Consider the following 19,244-nt stretch of genomic DNA (forward strand, 5'->3'; position numbering starts at 1 on the left):
TGACAGGTAAAAAGACTACCTTTCCGTAAACATTTAATGGTTCTCGTGACAGGAAGTCAGCACTCCATAACCATATCCCGCTCAGTTAAATATTAACAAATTTACAGTCATGTAGGAATGTAGAAAACAAACAAAAACATAATCAACACAAGCTCCTAAAAAATCCAAACACCCACCTGCTCCTTTTCAGCAGAGAAGATGCACCTAGTTCCAGTCAAAGCTCTGCTCCCCAGTTCGCACCCTCACCCTTCCCTCCCACCCCCAAACTCAGTCCGTCTCACAGCTCATCCCTTCCTGTGGCTCCCTGGAAAGAGCAAAGTGAAAAACACATCCGTATATTTGAAGCAAAAAGTCCATCATTATACATTGCATGTCTTACTAACATTACTAATCCTCTTTTTCTGTGCTAGACTCCCCTCCCATCTTACCGAATCTTCATCTGCCTCCTCATCCGCTTTAACCCTCTTCCTCTTTCCTCTGCTTGTTCCTCTGCTTGTTCCTCTGCTTGTTCCTCTGCTTGTTCCTCTGGCTCCTCCTCTGGCTGTGACAGGTAAGGAAGTTAAAGATAAGCAAAGATATACCTTAGCATCACTTAGTGCCCATTCCGCTCATCCCTAAATCTGCTCTGCTATGTTTATTAGTATACAGAATCCAACCCTGATGTACTGCATTATAACACATTTTGCATATTCAGAGTGTTTATTATATTGGTAAAGTACCAGGAAGTACTTGTAAACCTAATTCAGATCCTGTTTGCATGTGGGTAATATTAGTTATATTGAGCGTACCTCTTCATTGAGGTCCACGTTCATGCTGAGTCGGAGCATGCGTTCTATCCTGTCTCCATAGGCCTTGGTGTCAGCCAGCTGGTAGCCTGACCGTAGTGTGGCCGTCTCAAACAGCACTACAGCCAGGTCTGAGGCCGTCTGGTCCTCTGCATTATCCTGAGGTAGGGAGGAGAATTCGATACTGTTACATACTGTTAGGAACCTATGATTCATTGGCGTAAATTTGCATGCCCGGTAAAGTAATTTGTGTTCAATTCAAAATGGTACTCACATTTATTCTCTTCAACATTTCTTTAATCAGAGGGTGTTTGGGGTTGATCTCAAGTGTTTTCTTCTGGCTTGCATAATAACTGGAAAACAGAAATAAAAAGGTGTCAATACAGAGTAAAAAGCAGAAACTATGTCGACGTCCTCTAGGACTTGAGCCACTACGAGTTCTTGTGAGTAATGTCTTATCCCACAGAACATATACTGTACATTAGGTCAAAATGGTTTCACATTGCTTACTTTGTGGATATGTCTTTTCCTGTCTGGTAGGCCTGTGCCTTCATGATCCTCTCCATGTTACCGGACCAGCCGTACTGGCTGGCTACCAGGGCACAGGGGGAGTTGGTCAGCCTCTGGGACAGCACAGCCTTCTCGATCTACAGACAGATCAAACAGAGAAGATTCAGCTTTTGAAGCTTTTTCAACACCTGGGCAAACATTTTAAAACAGAGATGCTATCTGACTAGTGTATATCCACTAAAAATGCACATTCCCATCGAGCCAATTGAGAAGAACCCTAACCTTGTCCTTCAGGGCGCTGTCCTTCATCCATGTGGTGAGAGGTTCGTACTCCTTCTCTAGGGCCTCCCTCTTCTCCTTGGTCTTGTCGCTCTCGTCAAACTTGACGCCCTCCTTGGCCACGTTCTGGAAGCGCTTGCCGTCGAACTCCGGTAGGGCCTGGATACAGTACTCATCCACAGGCTCTGTCAGGTAGATCACCTCATAACCTTTTTTCAACAGCTTCTCCACGAAGGGAGAGGACTCGGCCTGCCGGAAAAGATGGAGGGGAAATTAAGCTCAGGGCACGATACAGCAAAGAGTAGGACATTTGATATAGGAAGGAGGCTACGATAATGTTTTACAGATCCTGACTCTTCAGAAGGTTTGTATCAAACTCCGCCATTATGCTCTACAATGAATGAATGAATGAATGACATTTTATTTGTGTCAAATCGCCAATTGGCAACCCATCCCTTAAGGGATTAATTGACACAAACAAACAAACATTACAATAATTCACTGTGGTAATTAAATGATAATTCTTCTTCCGGTGTTCTCTGCATTGCGCATCGCATAAAGAGTGAAAACATGTAAGGTAAAAATCTATACATAATAGTAAATAAGGTTATCCAAACAATAATTATATCCCTAGAGCAGTAAAATAATATACATACATACATACACTGTATATATACACATTTACAAATATACATATTCTACTCAAAGGTCACCATTTTCTATCACAAAACAGTGCTCTCATCCGGACCCTCACCTCTTTCCTGCTGGTCCCAGCCATGAAGTAGATCTTGTCCTGCTTCTCCTTCATCCTCTCTACGTACTGCTCCAGGCTGGCCAGCACCGTGTCGCTGTTGGAGGTCTGGAAACGTAGCAGCTTGGCCAGACGGGTCCGGTTGGAGTGGTCCTCGATCACACCCAGCTTGATGTTGGTGCCAAACTCCTTCCAGAACTTCTCGTTGTACTGCTCCTCAGCGATCTTCTTGATCATGTCCAGGGTCTTGCGCACCAGCTTCTTGCGAATGACCTGGCCGAAGAGGCATGTTAAGTATACTATTAGCAGAGTGGTTGAGTGAAGAGTGGGGAGGTCCTGGTGGGTTTCTTTGTTTGAGAGAGTGAATTGAAAGTAAGCCTCACCTTGAGAAGTTTGTGTTGCTGGAGAGTTTCTCTTGAGACGTTCAGAGGAAGGTCATCAGAGTCAACCTGATGAGAACGACAATACATTTTAAGACGCAATATGCAAAAATCGCGGCGCAATTTCCTGGTTACTAAAATTCTAATAGTTCGTATTGTGTAGAGAATTACTATACCATCCAAACGGTTGAGAAATATATTTTCCGTAACCAAAACTATTGTATTTTCAGCTGTTTTAAGCTGGTGTACAAAACCGAAAGTAAAAGACGCAAAAACGAAACTTAAGAACGGGAAGCATAGAAAAGCACACATAGACCAGATCTACCACTTCTTAGACTTGCTTTCAATGAGAACGACAGATCTATGACTCACATTTCTATGTGAATTTGGTTGGGTCGCCCAAAAAGTTACATATTGCAGCTTTAACATTCAATCAGTGGGTGCACTTAACTAGCCTGAGTACCAGTCTGATTAGCTAACATTTTACTGCCTGTACTCCTTGTCATATGCCAATGTTTAGCATGACAGGAGTGGCAAGGAGTGGAATGTTGGCTAAACAGACTGGTACCAGACTTAACCCTGTGGGTTAGTTTATGCATCTACTAAGGAATAATACTTACCACTCCTTTCACAAAGTTCAAGTATTTAGGCATCATGTCATGGAAGTCATCAGTGATGTAAACTCTACGCACAAAGAGCTGAGAGAGATGGAAGATTGTTACTGACAGAGACTAATACGACACATCAATACTGCACTGAGAACCGCTTGTGTGCCAATCAATAGTTGCTTTGTAACCAATCATTGCTGTGGTACCTTAATGAAGTCGTTCTTCTTAGAACCATACTCGTCGAATAGTCCCCGGGGAGCTGCGGCAGGTACAAAGAGGATGGACTTGAAGGTGACCTCCCCCTCTGCTGTGAAGTGGATGTGGGAGATGGGCTCGTCTGTGTCCTGCAAGAACACAACAGAGAGTCAGCGGTTATTTACGAAGACAACCTCTATCTGTTATTAAACCAGAACGCCTGGCAACTGAAGCTTTGCCTGACAAGACAACTTCAGGTCATGTACAGTCAGAGATGAGTCATATCTGACTTAAGATCACCCATTGAGACGTCTGCTAAATCTAAATGGGAAAATAGACTTCTGTGTAACCACTAAATGGATTAGAGTGTCTGCTAGGAGAGTGAGTCTGAATAAACTGTAGACAGACACCCACCCTGGAGAAGGTCTTGTAGAAGGCCTTGTACTCGTCCTCCTCCACCTCCTTGGCAGGCCTCTGCCAGATGGGCTTGATGTCGTTCATCAGCTCCCAGTCCCACACTGTCTTCTCCACCTGAGGGGGAAAAGGAGAAAGGACAGTCACTAAAACGGAAAGATCCACTTCCATTGAGCGTCGCTTCTATGGAATCTGTTGCTGCTACAGACAGTAGTTTGTTTCAAGGACTATGTTTTACCTTCTTCGTCTTTGGCTTGTCCTTGTCCTCCTCCTCTTCCTCCACCTCCACCTCATCCTCAGTGGTGTCTTCATCCTTCTTCTCTGCTTCTGCATCATCCTCATCAATAGGCTCCTCTACAGTCTCAGTCTTGCTACTCCATACATAGATGGGGAAGTTGATGAACTGGGAGTATTTCCTCACGAGGTTCTTGATGGTCTCCAGCTCTAAGTAGTCTGTTGCCTCCTCCTTCATCACCAAACTAGGGGAGAAAAAGAATGCATTGCAGCGAAGAGCCAGTCAGAGCTTAACGTTAGTTATTACAGTTGTGAACCTTTCAACCTTTCAATAGCTAGATTCCTCTGTCTGCACCAGCTGAGCGCGACTACGGACGTCTTGGCCTTTAAAACAGCACAGTGCTGAAACGAAATGTAATTACAGTGAAATCCAATTTGGAGCGTTTATTAGTTCAGCTTTGGTTTGACATTTGTGTCTCTGCCTAATTTAGACAAAGTCTTTTGACTGAATATTCCACAGCCAGTAAAGACAAAAACGTTAGTACAAATGAGGCAATAACTACATCGTAACACATGTATTATTTATGAGGGTTGCTAAACAACAACTATCCGTCTTCTACTTCATACACTACGTATTAACAGATCTGTCCATATCCAGCCAAAACTTGCCATAGTAAGTACAAATCATCCACCTACACTAATCCTAATGCTAGCCTGACTGAATGGTTGCTACTTAGTGACAGTTGCCTTGGTGACTTACGTGATGGTGGTGCCCCTGCCGAGGGTGTCCCCGCGGGGGTCCTCGATGACGGAGAACTCGTTGGAGTCGGACTCCCAGATGTGCTGCGTGCCGTTGTTGTGCTTTGTGGTCACGATCACCTTGTCCGCCACCAGGAACGCAGAGTAGAAGCCCACGCCGAACTGACCAATCAGCTCAGAGGTTGACTGGCCCTCCGTCTGCAGCTCTGTCATCTTGTTGAGGAACTCGCTGGTGCCTGACTTGGCGATGGTGCCCAGGTTCCTGACCAGGTCTTCTTTGGTCATGCCGATGCCCGTGTCAGTGATGTGGAGCATGTTCTTCTCCTTGTCAGACTTTAGGTGAGGAGAAACAAACAGTGAAATGTTATGTTGGGTTTTGGATCACTTTGCATTGTACATGACTTTGCATTGTACATGACATAGACTTAGTTTTAAACATTCTACTGTTTTATTACTATTAATCTATGCACATTTAGAATAAAAGAAAAAGCAAACCTAGAGTGTGTGTACAGTATGTATTATCATTTGCATGTACTCATAAAGGGAAAGCGCACAATGTCCTGCCGCAGGTGTTGAAAGTCTTAATGTCATTTTTGCAATGCAAAAACTGAGATGTAAATTTAGAGGTGTTAGAGACCCTAACGACTCTCTCGGTCTCAGGTTTCACTCCAGAGAGTTCAGTGAAGGGTTGCTAATTAGCCTACAGTCGGAGGACTGAAAGGGTGGGTCACACAGAAGGCTAACGCTGAGGTAACTTAACATACCTTGATTTTCACTGTCAGCTCCTCGTTACCAGTGAGTGCCTCATCATTGGTCAGAGACAGCAACCGGATCTTATCCAGGGCATCGGAAGCGTTGGAGATCAGTTCCCTCAGGAAGATCTGAAAACAGAAAAAAAGAAACATCACCAAATGCAAAATTGTATAGATTTTAGTATAGATTTGTATTTGTATTAAAACAACTACAATACAAAGACAATACGAATGGCCGGCCCCATCAGTGGGTGCTCTAGTCAGTGGGTGCGCTCGCCCCCACCTACCCCGAGAAGCCGGCAGGGCGAAGCCCCGCCCCTAAATGACATTCTTAACTGTTTCAACCCTTATTCAATTACCTTAAGTTACCTCACTGAACCTCTATCAGGTTTATGTAATGATAGATAGCCAGATGGACTCTTGTTGTGAACTAATTTCTAATTAAACCAATTAAACAAATTAGCGTAAAAAAAAACATTTATTGTATTGCCCTATTATTTCTGTAAGTGTCAACGTTCAAAGCTCCATTATCTACACAGATCACCAGAGCAGACACTAACCTCTTTGTTCTTGTACAGGGAGTTGATGATGAGCTTCATCATCCTGTTCACCTCAGCCTTGAAAACATGCTTTTCTGATTTCTCCCGGATTTCCTTTATCTGTGCTGCGTTCAGGCCATCAAGCTGGATAGCCTCCTCTTCCCTGGAAAAACAGAAGTGTAATCAGAGATCAGCACAAACAAGGTACATAGACTCAAGATTTCCCCAAAGGGAATATTTAGAGGCCTTATCTGTGTGACTGGCAATAGGGAAAACCCTTATAATGTTGTTGCTCTCTAATGCTTTGAAAAATGATCAGGTGTACTTCTACAAGATTAATAGGAACGGGTGTCAAGCCAAAGATAAAATAGTATATAAACAAATCTCAATTCAGCCTTTGTGCAAATAAGAGGATGGTACTTGGGTTTTATCTTTGACTGAAAATAGCAAGCCGAAAGGAGAGGAGGTAAAAGTGCTTTCCATGGTTCATGTAAGGTCAGTATAAAGGCTTGTGTTTTGGAAAAGAGGGAGGAAGTAGTGAAGTCGATAATGGGGCGCTCTTGTCAACAGTTGGTCTCAGGACTTACTGCATGACAGAACACTCTTCTTCGCTGAAATAGTTAAACACACTTACCTCTGGACTACCTCGTCATCTGTCCGGGAGCCATCTCTACTTTTGCCCAAGTCCTCCTCCACTGTCCCATCAATGTCAACCTCATCCTCCGCTCTGACAGAACCTGTAGATAAAATTAAATTAAACATTATAGATCTGAGGGTTTAAACAATAAAAATACAAGTATTTTGTATTCAATTATATTGACCCATGTCATGTGACAGAGCAACCACTGGGCCATAAATGCACTACTGAGGGTCTAAGTTCATCTGGTAGCCAGTCTTCCACTCTATCTGTAAGCATAACAGCCACAATACTACATCTCCTTGACTCCATCCATAGAGGGCATGGCACCTTTCCATCTCAGAACGGACCAATACTGTACTAATAAACCGATAAGCTCCGGAAAAAGTTCCTTCACTGCTGATAAAGATTTGATACCTTTGCTGTTTCCATCTCTATACCCCCATAGCAAACTGATTGTACTGTCCAAAGCAAACAGGCTATTGTATGGGTAGTTAGATGTTGATAACTGGTACAAATACAGTATAACTGTGTGGGATTAGGGTGATTAGAATCCTGCTTCTGTTTGGTCGGTGTGGTTGTGGTTGTGGAAGCAGAGGTGTTAGGTATGACATTGCAGTGTCAATATGGAACAAATGTTCAGTAAACATTCTGAATAACGTGCTCATAAAGCAAACAACCATAACGTCGAGATATGATGAATGAAAAAAGAGAAGCATTAGGCATTTCAATGTTACAGTCTGGCTCCACAGGATTCAGATGAAGAGAAAGTACGAGAAGCTTGCAAGTCAGTCCTATGTCTTCTACAATGTTACCCATTTGACACACTCATCGGTCAACAAAACAATGCACTGCAATCAAAAGATGGCATTTTAGCACATTTACTGCTGCTTATACTGCAATCATAAGAAAACATAATGAAATGGCAAGTTGCAGCAAAGAAGTTGAAATTCTATTCTATTATGCAATTTATAACTCATACTTACTGAAAGCTAGAAGAGCCCAAAGGAGGCCTACAATCCACATTCGCTTCATTTTAATAGAAAAAAGATATCACTATACTGTACTGTATTCCTACACCCCGGCAAATGCTTGAAACTGTATGCGTCCAGGGTTGGAGAGTACTGTATCTGATCCCCCCTTTGGAGGCGGTGTATTGATGAAGTGGACCTATAGCTGCCCCCCACGCACAACAATAACCAATGGCAGAAGCTTTCGTCGCTTCAGTCTTCCAATCGTAGTATTACGTGTCAGATTGTACAAGTTCAAAGCGTGGCTAGTTTCCATTGGCCGAATTACACGTTAAACAAGGATTTAGTTATCATATAAAGCGATAAGATCATGTCTGATACATTGCAACACGTCATTTAAAATAGATACATTCGTCAGCACTGTTGAAACATTGTTTTTGATATTGTTACAGTGTAACAATTTATGATAGGCTCATCTGGAAGCCCATACGTTCACCTTGACTGCCACTGTTGCTAGGGCTTGTCAGGCACAACTTCTCAGCGAAGTACCAGGCATGCATTGGCATCGAGGCTGTAGCTGTACTAAAACGATCAAGCCCCTCAGACTACATACAAATATGCTTTTAGTTTGCCAACTCTACAGATAGCCATTGAGGTTTTATTTGTAACGTAAGCCATTTTAATCGGGATCACGCAGACAGCCTTGTGATCTGGCAATCCTCTCTGGGACAAACTCTTGGCCACTACTAGTACAGGTATCAAAACTTTTATGGAATTTTGTTTGTCAACTATTGTCCATTCACACGTTGTGGCATACTTTGGGTGTGTGTGCATCTCTGCTTTGATTTATGAAATTAGTCTATTTGGAATAGCTACTAATCTATTTCAAATGCCAGCATTCACTTGTTTGTGCGATTGTCACAGGTTGTAGACCTCAACACAACATATTTGGTGTGGAATAGACCCTCCCCTTTCTTTTTCATGTGATCAGAGTTTTTCGCCTTCCTCACATTGAAACCATGCCGGCGTCTCAGTTGCAGACACTACCCACCAACCTCTCCCCTGCTAACAACATTCAGCTGCTCGTCTACATTAAATTCAACTAATTCTCCCTCATCTTCAGTCTCACAATGATTGACAGTTCCAACTGCAACTGCACCTCTGGAATCCCTGATTCCCCTGACTGGCACCATGATCACTGGAGTGGTCCTAGCTCTCTGCTATCTTCTGGGCATAACATAGCAGTGAACGCAGTGATCAGTTGTTGGCATCTGTACAGATACAACGTGAGTATGAAACTGTTATTGAGCCTGGCGTGTCAGATATGCTGAGCCTGCTAATATGCGTGCCCCTATTGGTCTATGGCAGGGGCGGTGTGTTCAATAGGGCGATATGGGCGACGCACTGCCAAACGGGAAAAGGAAGGGATTTTTTTTCTAATCAATTATATCACGGCAACAGTAGTTATCAGTGTTGTAATCTAGACGTCTGATCTGCCACAGTGCCACACTGCCACTAAATGTCCAATCAGGCTAAAGTCGTGCTTCAAATGGCCCCACCCCCTTTTGGGGCGATTTCAGTCAGGTTGAAAATCGCCCAGAAGTCTGTCATAGACTCCCATGTAAAATCTATTTTTTTCAAATTTCAGAGCTTTCAATACAATCTCTATGGGTGTCTGAGGGCTTGCACTTACGCGCTTTCGTCATACGTAACGTAACCATGAACGTAACTAAGAAAAGAGCGGGTAGCAGCGTCTCTGTTGCGACCTGCAGTGTGTGTGACGTTTGGTGTGGCGTTTTTTTATCTTATGTTTTTAATTTGTACACCTAGTGGCGTTATTTTATGTTTTTAATTTGTACACTTAGTTTACAAACATTCTGCCAACCATGGATTTCCAGTGGTGGGGTCACGGTGTTGGACTGATCTTGTTGATCGTGTACATACCCGCTACGAACTGACTAAATAATGAAAACGCTGCTGGCAGCGGAATCCAATACAGCAGGGAGTTTTTACTACAATGCAACTCAAATATGAACGCGATGGATATCCCAATGGCCCATCTAATACCTGATTGTCTGCGAGTGGATTACAAACCCAAATGCAAACGTGGAAAACGCGGGGAATCAGACAACGACTTAAAAAAATTAAAGAACAAACTTCCCTTACCCACCACCTTGCTGATTAATGCCCAGTCACTGAGGGGGGAAAGCGGATGAGTTGTCAGCGAATCTGCGCTTCCAACACGAATATCGGGAGGCCTGTTTGCTGGCATTTACTGAGACTTGGCTGGATGACAGAGTCCCGGACAGAGAAGTGGAGCCGGCCGGCTTCACCCTGGTCAGAGCGGACCGCGATCTGACAGTCACAGGGAAACTTCACGGCGGGGGCGTCTGCCTGCTTGTCAGCGACCAGTGGTGTAAATCGATCCTGGTAAGAGAGCGACTCTGTACCCCCGACATTGAACTGCTTTCTGTGTCACTGCGACCTTACTATCTGCCCCGTGAGTTCCCCCAATTGTTTGTTACCGTTGTGTACATTCAACCAAAAGCTAATATAACAAAGGCATCAGAGATTATTTATAATCTGTCACAGAAACTGGAATCCATCTCCCCCGACGCACCCAAATTTATTTTAGGGGATTTTAACAACTGTACCTTGCACAAAGTCTTGCGCACATACCATCAGTATGTGAAATGTCACACTAGGAAAAATAGGACTCTTGATTTGTGCTATGGGACAATACCAAAGGCGTTCTCCGCCACCACCAGACCTCCTCTGGGGACATCAGACCACAATGTGGTCTACCTCAGGCCAATTTACTGTCGCCTCCTGGAGAGGGAGAAACCCACAGTTAAAACTGTCCAGATCTGGAATGACAACAGTATCACTTGGGGTGTTTTGACTGTACAATGTGGGAGGTATTTGAGGACAGCAGCTCTGATCTGGATGAACTCACAGAGGTTATTTCAGACTATGTAAACTTCTGTGTTGAGTCAGTTGTGCCTACTAAGACCTGTAAAATCTTCCCTAACAACAAGCCTTGGGTATCAAAACATCTAAAATCACTACTTGATAGGAAGAAGGCAGTTTATGCTGGGGGTGATAGACAGGCTTTAAGAGATGTACAACGTGAGATAAAAAGACAGATACTGGTGGACAAGTTTTTGCGGAGTGTTTGAGTTAGCTTTGCGAGGCAAAGATGAAACTGAGGGCTCCACCAACCCTGGTAAGCCAACACTTTTGAGATCAGTCAATAAATGCTTCTGGTATTGACTTATATGCTGCCCCTGTCTTCATGTTGTTGCTGGACATATCTTTTTTAAAATGTGTGTAGGTCACCTAAATCATCAGAAAAATTGCCCCCCCTGAGAATTTTTTCAGGAGCCGCCACTGGTCTATGGAATACTTCAGCTGGGACTTGGGCAACAGTCTCTGCAAGCTCTTTGTCTTCGTTGCCTACTGCTGTACATTCTCCAGCCTGCTGATCATCCTGTTGATGAGTGTCCAGCGCTACTACCAAGTTCTGCACCCTAGTGCTGGGCCAGGTGGCGTGGGGCAGTGGTTGTTTCCCACACTGTGGGGTGTTGTGGTTGTAATATCTTCACCGTTCCTGACAGTCAACATGGTGGAGGGGGAGGACGGGCATCTCCATTGTGTTAACAACTATTATAATAAACAAAAGTATAGCCCCGGGGTGGGAGGTTTGGTGATGGCGATATTTGGATTAGTATTACCTGTATCCCTCCTACTAACATCCTACATCCGCCTCCATAAGTGAGTGAAACATTCAGCTTTCTTCCGGAAGTCCAGGATGACCAGACTTGTGACCCGCATCATTGTGACTTTCGTCATCGGTTCGATGCCATTCCAAGTTGTTATCATCCTAAACATGTCAGGACATTTGGCCAAGTGGGAAAACTTGAAACACTTCTGTATCATGTTGTATTTTGTGGTATTTCTGACCTATGCCAACAGTTGCCTGAATCCGTTTCTATGCCTTCGCTTCCCATAACTTCTGCCAGAAGACTGGCCAGTCAGAAGACACCGCGAGGCAGCTTGAAATGGTTCCTGTCAACAGTCCACTGAACATGTAACATATCTGAGACACACTCAGTGTTCATTTATGTTACAGGTTAGGCCTACATCAAGCTAGATGTTTTCACTTATTGAGCTTTATTAGGTGTGAGTTAATCTTAATTTAAAAAAATTACAGTAGAACAGGAAGCTTTTATGAATTTATAGGATTTTTTGGATAGTTTTGTATTCTGCCGTTGTGAAGTACTTCTCTGTATCTTTATGTAACCCTCTAATCACTCAAGCCTAATTTGGTACCAGAAAATCTACATATAAAAAATCTAGATAACAATATCTCCTTTGATTGAGTTCTCTATTTGTTTTCACTTCTGTTACCAATACTTTTCTCACAAAACATTTAAGTGTCTCCTGTGATGAAAGTGAGACCTGCCTGAATGGGTTCCACCTCCATGTTCTACTTCCTGTCTGGTGATGCACTTCCCCTCATGCGCCGTCTACCACAGCTCAGTCTATAGGCCTAGGTTACAGTAAATGTGGGGAAGTCAAAATGTTCCCCTCTAGTTTTGTAGATCTCCAGTCACTGAGCAGTTTTATGTGGGAAATATGCAGTGTTCCCTGCATGTCATGAATTTGCAGTGCATACTTACACCAAGAATACCATGTACTTGTCAAATACTGTAGCTAGATATCTAGTTGATGATTATTCCTGATATGCCTGTGTTTCATTATTTTGTTCAGACAGGCACAGCAGGTCACAGCTACAACGGCCTGAGATGGACCCACAGGGGGGAGGAGGCCGGGGAGGGTCGAACTCCACCACCCCTCCTGTCACTGCTCCTCTCCAGCCCGTGCTGTGTTCCGTACCTGGAGACCTCGCTGAAGAGTGGCACTATCTGAGCAGGCCAGAGGCACCTGCTTCAGACCATTGGACACCCAGTGGGGTGACAGGGAGAGCCATCGTCCCTCTGACCTCCCTGTCAATAGTAACCTCCTCTCCTCCCAGCAGTTGAAGATCAGTCTAGACCTCATCACCCGCTCCTCCTCCTTCCTCTGCCTCCTGGGCCACCGATACGGCCCCTCCAGGCCGGAGCAGGACCCCCCACCTCTCCCAGCTGCTGGTCCAGAACGAGAAGCTCTCTCTGGGGTGGAGAGGAACCTGCATGTTGCAGCGGAGGGAGGCTACCCCTGGGTCCTCACAGGGAGGAACCAGAAGTGCTCCCTGACAGAGCTGCAGATCACCCAGGCAGCCCTTATGGGTGACACCAGACACTGCTTCTTCTACTTCAGAGACTACTCTTTCCAGGGGGAAGAGGAGGATGAAGACAGGTACACAGATGAAGGTCAGAGGTCGTTGCTGTGTATGTTCTCCAAACAGACAGAAGAGGAGAGACACAGCCAGGGAGCTGAAGAACAGGATAGTGGACAGCCTGCAACCTGTAAGGTTCTTCAGAACGCTGCAGGATCTGGGGGACCTGGTGAAGAGGGACTGGAGGGTTCTCATGGAACAGCTCTAAGGGACCCTGGACCAGCAGCCAACCTGTTCAGCTCAGTTAAGTCTGTTAGTTGACCTAGTTCTGTTTACATCTACTTTGTTTAATTCAATTTAGTTCAACCTGCTTTGAAAAGACGGTGAAGATGACTAACGTAGCTCAGTCCGGTTCATATTTATTGTGTTTTTCAGTGGTCTGCCTTATCTTCCAAGTCCTAAAGCAGTGATTTCTCCCCTGCTCTTTAGGCCTCCTGGACTCCCTAGATAGATGTTATCATGAAGGTGCTGTCCAGGCTCTGTGTCGCTCGTTTGCCCCCTCCACCCAGACCACTGCTGTCATGGAGGAACTTAACACATGTACTGCCTCTCTCACTCATTCTGACACATCTCAGAGTCTAGCAACCTCAAGGAATTCAACCATTAAGTTAACAGGGTAAGAACTTTGGTGACCACGCTAAGCTGGAAACTGAATCAGTGCTGAATTACTGTGAGATTTGCCATACTTAAAAGTAGATACAGATGGAGTTATGCATTGATAGTGTTCAGATATTTTTTTAAATCAATGAACAACATATTTTGACTGTCCTTCCTATTTCCCTTTGCCCTCAGTGATCATGACAAACGTGATTCAGAGGGGTCTATTTTCCTGCTCTGTGGTGAGAGGGGTTGTGGGAAGTCCTCACTGGCCGCCTGGTGGCTTCAGGAGTTCCGGAAGAGGAACCCTAGAATCCCAGCCATCCCTCACTTCTGTGGAATCAGCAGCTCCAGTGTGGATATCAGATCTGTACTGAGACACATCACCACTGAGCTACGCCTGGCCCATTACGGTAAACACTCTGGAGTGTTATTGGCTATGTCTGTGAGGGATAGAAACTACCACAATAACATCAACCTATTCACTTCTTTGTCATCTAACCCATCACTTCCAAATGTAACCCGTTATAGCTACTTACATTCCCAATTTGACATTTATTCAGAAATGTGTTTACACTCAATTACCTTTCCTGTGACTTTAACCTTTACTGCTAGATAAGATGTACTTCATTACTGACTTTAAAAAATATGTATTTACTTTGTGAGAAACCAATCACTGACCTTGTTCTCAAGAAAGAAACAAGGTCAACATTGTCATAACACTCATCTGGTCTAGAACGGTGAGACAGACCGATGGTTCCCTCTCATCTCACTCTTCTAAGTAACTAGTGTGGTATTGTTTATTTTTTAAATACTTGTTATTTATTCAGGGGAATCTAATTGAAACCAGGGTCTCATTCTCAATGGTGCCCTGAGAACAAACAATTCACAAATCAACATGATAATACAAGAAAACAGCAAAAAATTAACTACAAGATATACAGTGCCTTGCAAAACTATTCATCCCCCTTGGTGTTTTTCCTATTTTGTTGCATTACAACCTGTAATATAAATTGATTTTTATTTGGATTTCATGTAATGGACATACACAACATAGTCCAAATTGGTGAAGTGAAATGAAAAAAATAACTTGTTTCAAAAAATTCTAAAAAATAAATACCGTAAAAGTGGTGCGTGCATATGTATTCACCCCCTTTGCTATGAAGCCCCTAAATAAGATCTGGTGAAACCAATTACCTTCAGAAGTCTCATAATTAGTTAAATAAAGTCCACCTGTGTCCAATCTAAGTGTCACATGATCTGTCACATGATCTCAGTATATACAGTGAGGGAAAAAAGTATTTGATCCCCTGCTGATTTTGTACATTTGCCCACTGACAAAGACATGATCAGTCTATAATTTTTATGGTACGTTTATTTGAACAGTGAGAGACAGAATAACAACCAAAAAATCCAGAAAAACGCATGTCAAAAATGTTATAAATTGATTTGCATTTTAATGAGGGAAATAAGTATTTGACCCCTCTGCAAAACATGACTTAGTACTTGGTGGCAAAACCCTTGTTGGCAATCACAGAGGTCAGACGTTTCTTGTAGTTGGCCACCAGGTTTGCACACATCTCAGGAGGGGTTTTGTCCCACTCCTCTTTGCAGATCTTCTCCAAGTCATTAAGGTTTCGAGGCTGACGTTTGGCAACTCGGACCTTCAGCTCCCTCCACACATTTTCTATGGGATTAAGGTCTGGAGACTGGCTAGGCCACTCCAGGACCTTAATGTGCTTCTTCTTGAGCCACTCCTTTGTTGCCTTGGCCATGTGTTTTGGGTCATTGTCATGCTGGAATACCACATCCACGACCCATTTTCAATGCCCTGGCTGAGGGAAGGAGGTTCTCACCCAAGATTTGACGGTACATGGCCCCGTCCATCGTCCCTTTGATGCGGTGAAGTTGTCCTGTCCCCTTAGCAGAAAAACACCCCCAAAGCATAATGTTTCCACCTCCATGTTTGAAGGTGGGGATGGTGTTCTTGGGGTCATAGGCAGCATTCCTCCTCCTCCAAACACGGCGAGTTGAGTTGATGCCAAAGAGCTCGATTTTGGTCTCATCTGACCACAACACTTTCACCCAGTTCTCCTCTGAATCATTCAGATTTTCATTGGCAAACTTCAGACGGTCCTGTATATGTGCTTTCTTGAGCAGGGGGACCTTGCGGGCGCAGTGTGTTACCAATTGTTTTCTTGGTGACTATGGTCCCAGTTTCCTTGAGATCATTGACAAGATCCTCCCGTGTAGTTCTGGGCTGATTCCTCACCGTTCTCATGATCATTGCAACTCGACGAGGTGAGATCTTGAATGGAGCCCCAGGCAGAGGGAGATTGACAGTTCTTTTGTGTTTCTTCCATTAGCGAATAATCACACCAACTGTTGTCACCTTCTCACCAAGCTGCTTGGCGATGGTCTTGTAGCCCATTCCAGCCTTATGTAGGTCTACAATCTTGTCCTTGACATCCTTGGAGAGCTCTTTGGTTTTGGCCATGGTGGATAGTTTGGAATCTGATTGATTGATTGCTTCTGTGGACAGGTGTCTTTTATACAGGTAACAAGCTGAGATTAGGAGCACTCCCTTTAAGAGTGTGCTCCTAATCTCAGCTCGTTACCTGTATAAAAGACACCTGGGAGCCAGAAATCTTTCGGATTGAGAGGGGGTCAAACACTTATTTCCCTCATTAAAATGCAAATCAATTTATAATATTTTTGACATGCGTTTTTCTGGATTTTGTTGTTGTTATTCTGTCTCTCACTGTTCAAATAAACCTACCATTAAAATTATAGACTGATCATGTCTTTGTCAGTGGGCAAACATACAAAATCAGCAGGGGATCAAATACTTTTTTCCCTCACTGTATACACCTGTTCTGAAAGGCCCCAGAGTCTGCAACACCACTAAGCAAGGGGCACCACCAAGCAAGCGGCACCATGAAGTGAAGACCAAGGAGCTCTCCAAACAGGTCAGGGACAAAGTTGTGTAGAAGTACAGATCAGGGTTGGGTTATAAAAAAAAATCAGAAACTTTGAACATCCCACGGAGCACCATTAAATCCATTATTAAAAAATTGAAAGAATATGGCACCACAACAAACCTGCCAAGAGAGGGCCGCCCACCAAAACTCACGGACCAGGCAAGGAGGGCATTAATCAGAGAGGCAACAAAGAGACCAAAGATAACCCTGAAGGAGCTGCAAAGCTCCACAGCGGAGATTGGAGTGTCTGTCCATAGGACCACTTTAAGCCGTACACTCCACAGAGCTGGGCTTTACGGAAAAGTGGCCAGAAGAAAGCCATTGCTTAAAGAAAAAAATAAGCATTTGGTGTTCGCCGAAAGCGATGTGGGAGACTCCCCAAACATATGGAAGAAGGTTCTCTGGTCAGATGAGCTTTTTGGCCATCAAGGAAAACGCTATGTCTGGCGCAAACCCAACACCTCTCATCACCCCGAGAACACCATCCCCACAGTGAAGCATGATGGTGGCAGCATCATGCTGTGGGGATGTTTTTCATCGGCAGTGACTGGGAAATTGGTCAGAATTAAAGGAATGATGGATGGCGCTAAATACAGGGACATTCTTGAGGGAAACCTGTTTCAGTCTTCCAGAGATTTGAGACTGGGACGGAGGTTCACCTTCCAGCAGGACAATGACCCTAAGCATACTGCTAAAGCAACACTCGAGTGGTTTAAGGGGAAACATTTAAATGTCTTGGAATGGCCTAGTCAAAGCCCAGACCTCAATCCAATTGAGAATCTGTGGTATGACTTAAAGATTGCTGTACACCAGCGGAACCCATCCAACTTGAAGGAGCTGGAGCAGTTTTGCCTTGAAGAATGGCAAAACATCCCAGTGGCTAGATGTGCCAAGCTTATAGAGACATACCCCAAGAGACTTGCAGCTGTAATTGCTGCAAAAGGTGGTTCTACAAAGTATTGACTTTGTGGGGGTGAATAGTTATGCACGCTCAAGTTTTCTGTTTTTTTGTCTTATTTCTTGTTTGTTTCACAAGAAAAAACATTTTGCATCTTCAAAGTGGTAGGGATGTAAATCAAATGATACAAACCACCAAAAAATCCATTTTAATTCCAGGTTGTAAGGCAACAAAATAGGAAAAATGCCAAGGGGGTGAATACTTTCGCAAGCCACTGTACCAACCATGTCATACATGTAGATGCATTGTTGTTCAGTGACACACATGGCCATGGCATAAACAGACAGCCATAGACAAAGAGGCTAATAGTGCTTTTAGTATTTATTTTTAGTGCAGCCCAGAAGGAAAACTTTAAATGAAAATTCCACAAAAAAACTATATTTTGGTATTTGTTTCATTAGTCCACACATCATACTGTGACACTTTCTATATTTTGAAAGTTCTATATCTTGAAAACTTGATTGCTAACATGCAAAACATTTTGGGACTGTATCAACAGTGGGCTAATGAAACAATTACGTCTGAGTGGTATTTTCCTTTGTCGTTGTTAAGGCTCCACATTTACTGTTATTGTGTCTCTGTACTAGGTCCCCAGGCTGAGTGGAGTGAAGGGTTGTTATTGTATCTCTATACTAGGCCCTCAGGCTGAGTGGAGGGAAGGGTTGTTATTGTGTCTCTGTACTAGGCCCCCAGGCTGAGTGGAGTGAAGGGTTGCAGCATCATGTAAAGCCCAGGTCATTCCATGTTGTGGTTCAGGCCTTCTCTGCTGCAGCTGCTCTAGGACCCTGTGTTCTGGTTCTGGATGGACTGGACAGACTGACCGGGTCTCTTGGGCTCTCAATGCAGGAGGTAATGCCTTACTTTGCCCAGACCACTACCAGTGGTGGTTCTTGTACAGTGTATTTTACATTGATAGCTTTCAAAGAAATCCAGATGAAAAACAAAGCATATTATTTTATATAGTGAACATGAATTAATAAAGTGTATTCATTCATTGTCAGGTGAAGGACCTACGCTGGCTCCCTGACCTTCTGCCCCCCAGTGTAAGCTCCTTATCACAGCGACCTCCACAGACCTCACCTACCAGAGGCTGACCCTCCGCCGCAGCGTCCTACTCCAACACCTTACCCTGCCCTGCCTGGAGCCACACAGGACCCTGCTGCAATTCATCTTGGGGACCACTACCAGGCTGGGAATGGGTCTCCTGCCGCTGTTCCTGGCGGTGGTGGCTAGCGAGCTGCAGACGTGCTGTGTCCTGAGGGGAAAGGAGGAGGAGGAGGAGTTGTACTCCCGAGTGGCGCAGTGGTCTAAGGCACTGCATGGCAGTGCTAGCTGTGCCACTAGAGATCCTGGTTCGAATCCAGGCTCTGTCGTAGCCGGCCGCGACCGGGAGACCCATGGGGCGGCGCACAATTGGCCCAGCGTCGTCCAGGGTAGGGGAGGGAATGGCTGGCAGGGATGTAGCTCAGTTGGTAGAGCATGGTGTTTGCAACGCCAGGGTTGTGGGTTCGATTCCCACGGGGGGCCAGTATGAATTTTGTTTATGTATGCAC

At 44.3% G+C, this 19,244-nt stretch overlaps 2 protein-coding genes across 2 annotated transcripts; one reads left to right on the forward strand and one right to left on the reverse strand.

The window, feature by feature from the left end:
• Positions 1–16: 16 nt before the first annotated feature.
• Positions 17–7,969, reverse strand: LOC121543549 (endoplasmin-like). Its single transcript, XM_041853504.2, has 17 exons — positions 7,830–7,969; positions 6,841–6,943; positions 6,228–6,369; positions 5,680–5,796; positions 4,917–5,248; positions 4,161–4,401; positions 3,923–4,039; positions 3,520–3,657; positions 3,326–3,403; positions 2,709–2,774; positions 2,329–2,598; positions 1,578–1,823; positions 1,296–1,432; positions 1,060–1,138; positions 789–944; positions 429–541; positions 17–304 (listed from the first exon to the last, which is right to left on the reverse strand). Exons 1-17 carry the CDS (start codon positions 7,876–7,878, stop codon positions 268–270), a joined length of 2,421 nt encoding a protein of 806 aa, XP_041709438.2. The 5' UTR covers positions 7,879–7,969; the 3' UTR covers positions 17–267.
• A 5,338-nt stretch (positions 7,970–13,307) lies between these two features.
• LOC123482160 (tetratricopeptide repeat protein 41-like) lies at positions 13,308–19,014 on the forward strand. Its single transcript, XM_045208885.1, has 5 exons — positions 13,308–13,398; positions 13,585–13,771; positions 13,948–14,165; positions 18,377–18,540; positions 18,693–19,014. The coding sequence occupies exons 2-5, from the start codon at positions 13,677–13,679 to the stop codon at positions 18,783–18,785; spliced, it is 570 nt and encodes a 189-aa protein (XP_045064820.1). The 5' UTR covers positions 13,308–13,398; positions 13,585–13,676; the 3' UTR covers positions 18,786–19,014.
• Positions 19,015–19,244: the final 230 nt, after the last annotated feature.

This window comes from Coregonus clupeaformis, chromosome 28 (assembly GCF_020615455.1).
Source record: "Coregonus clupeaformis isolate EN_2021a chromosome 28, ASM2061545v1, whole genome shotgun sequence".
Lineage (NCBI taxonomy): Eukaryota > Metazoa > Chordata > Actinopteri > Salmoniformes > Salmonidae > Coregonus > Coregonus clupeaformis.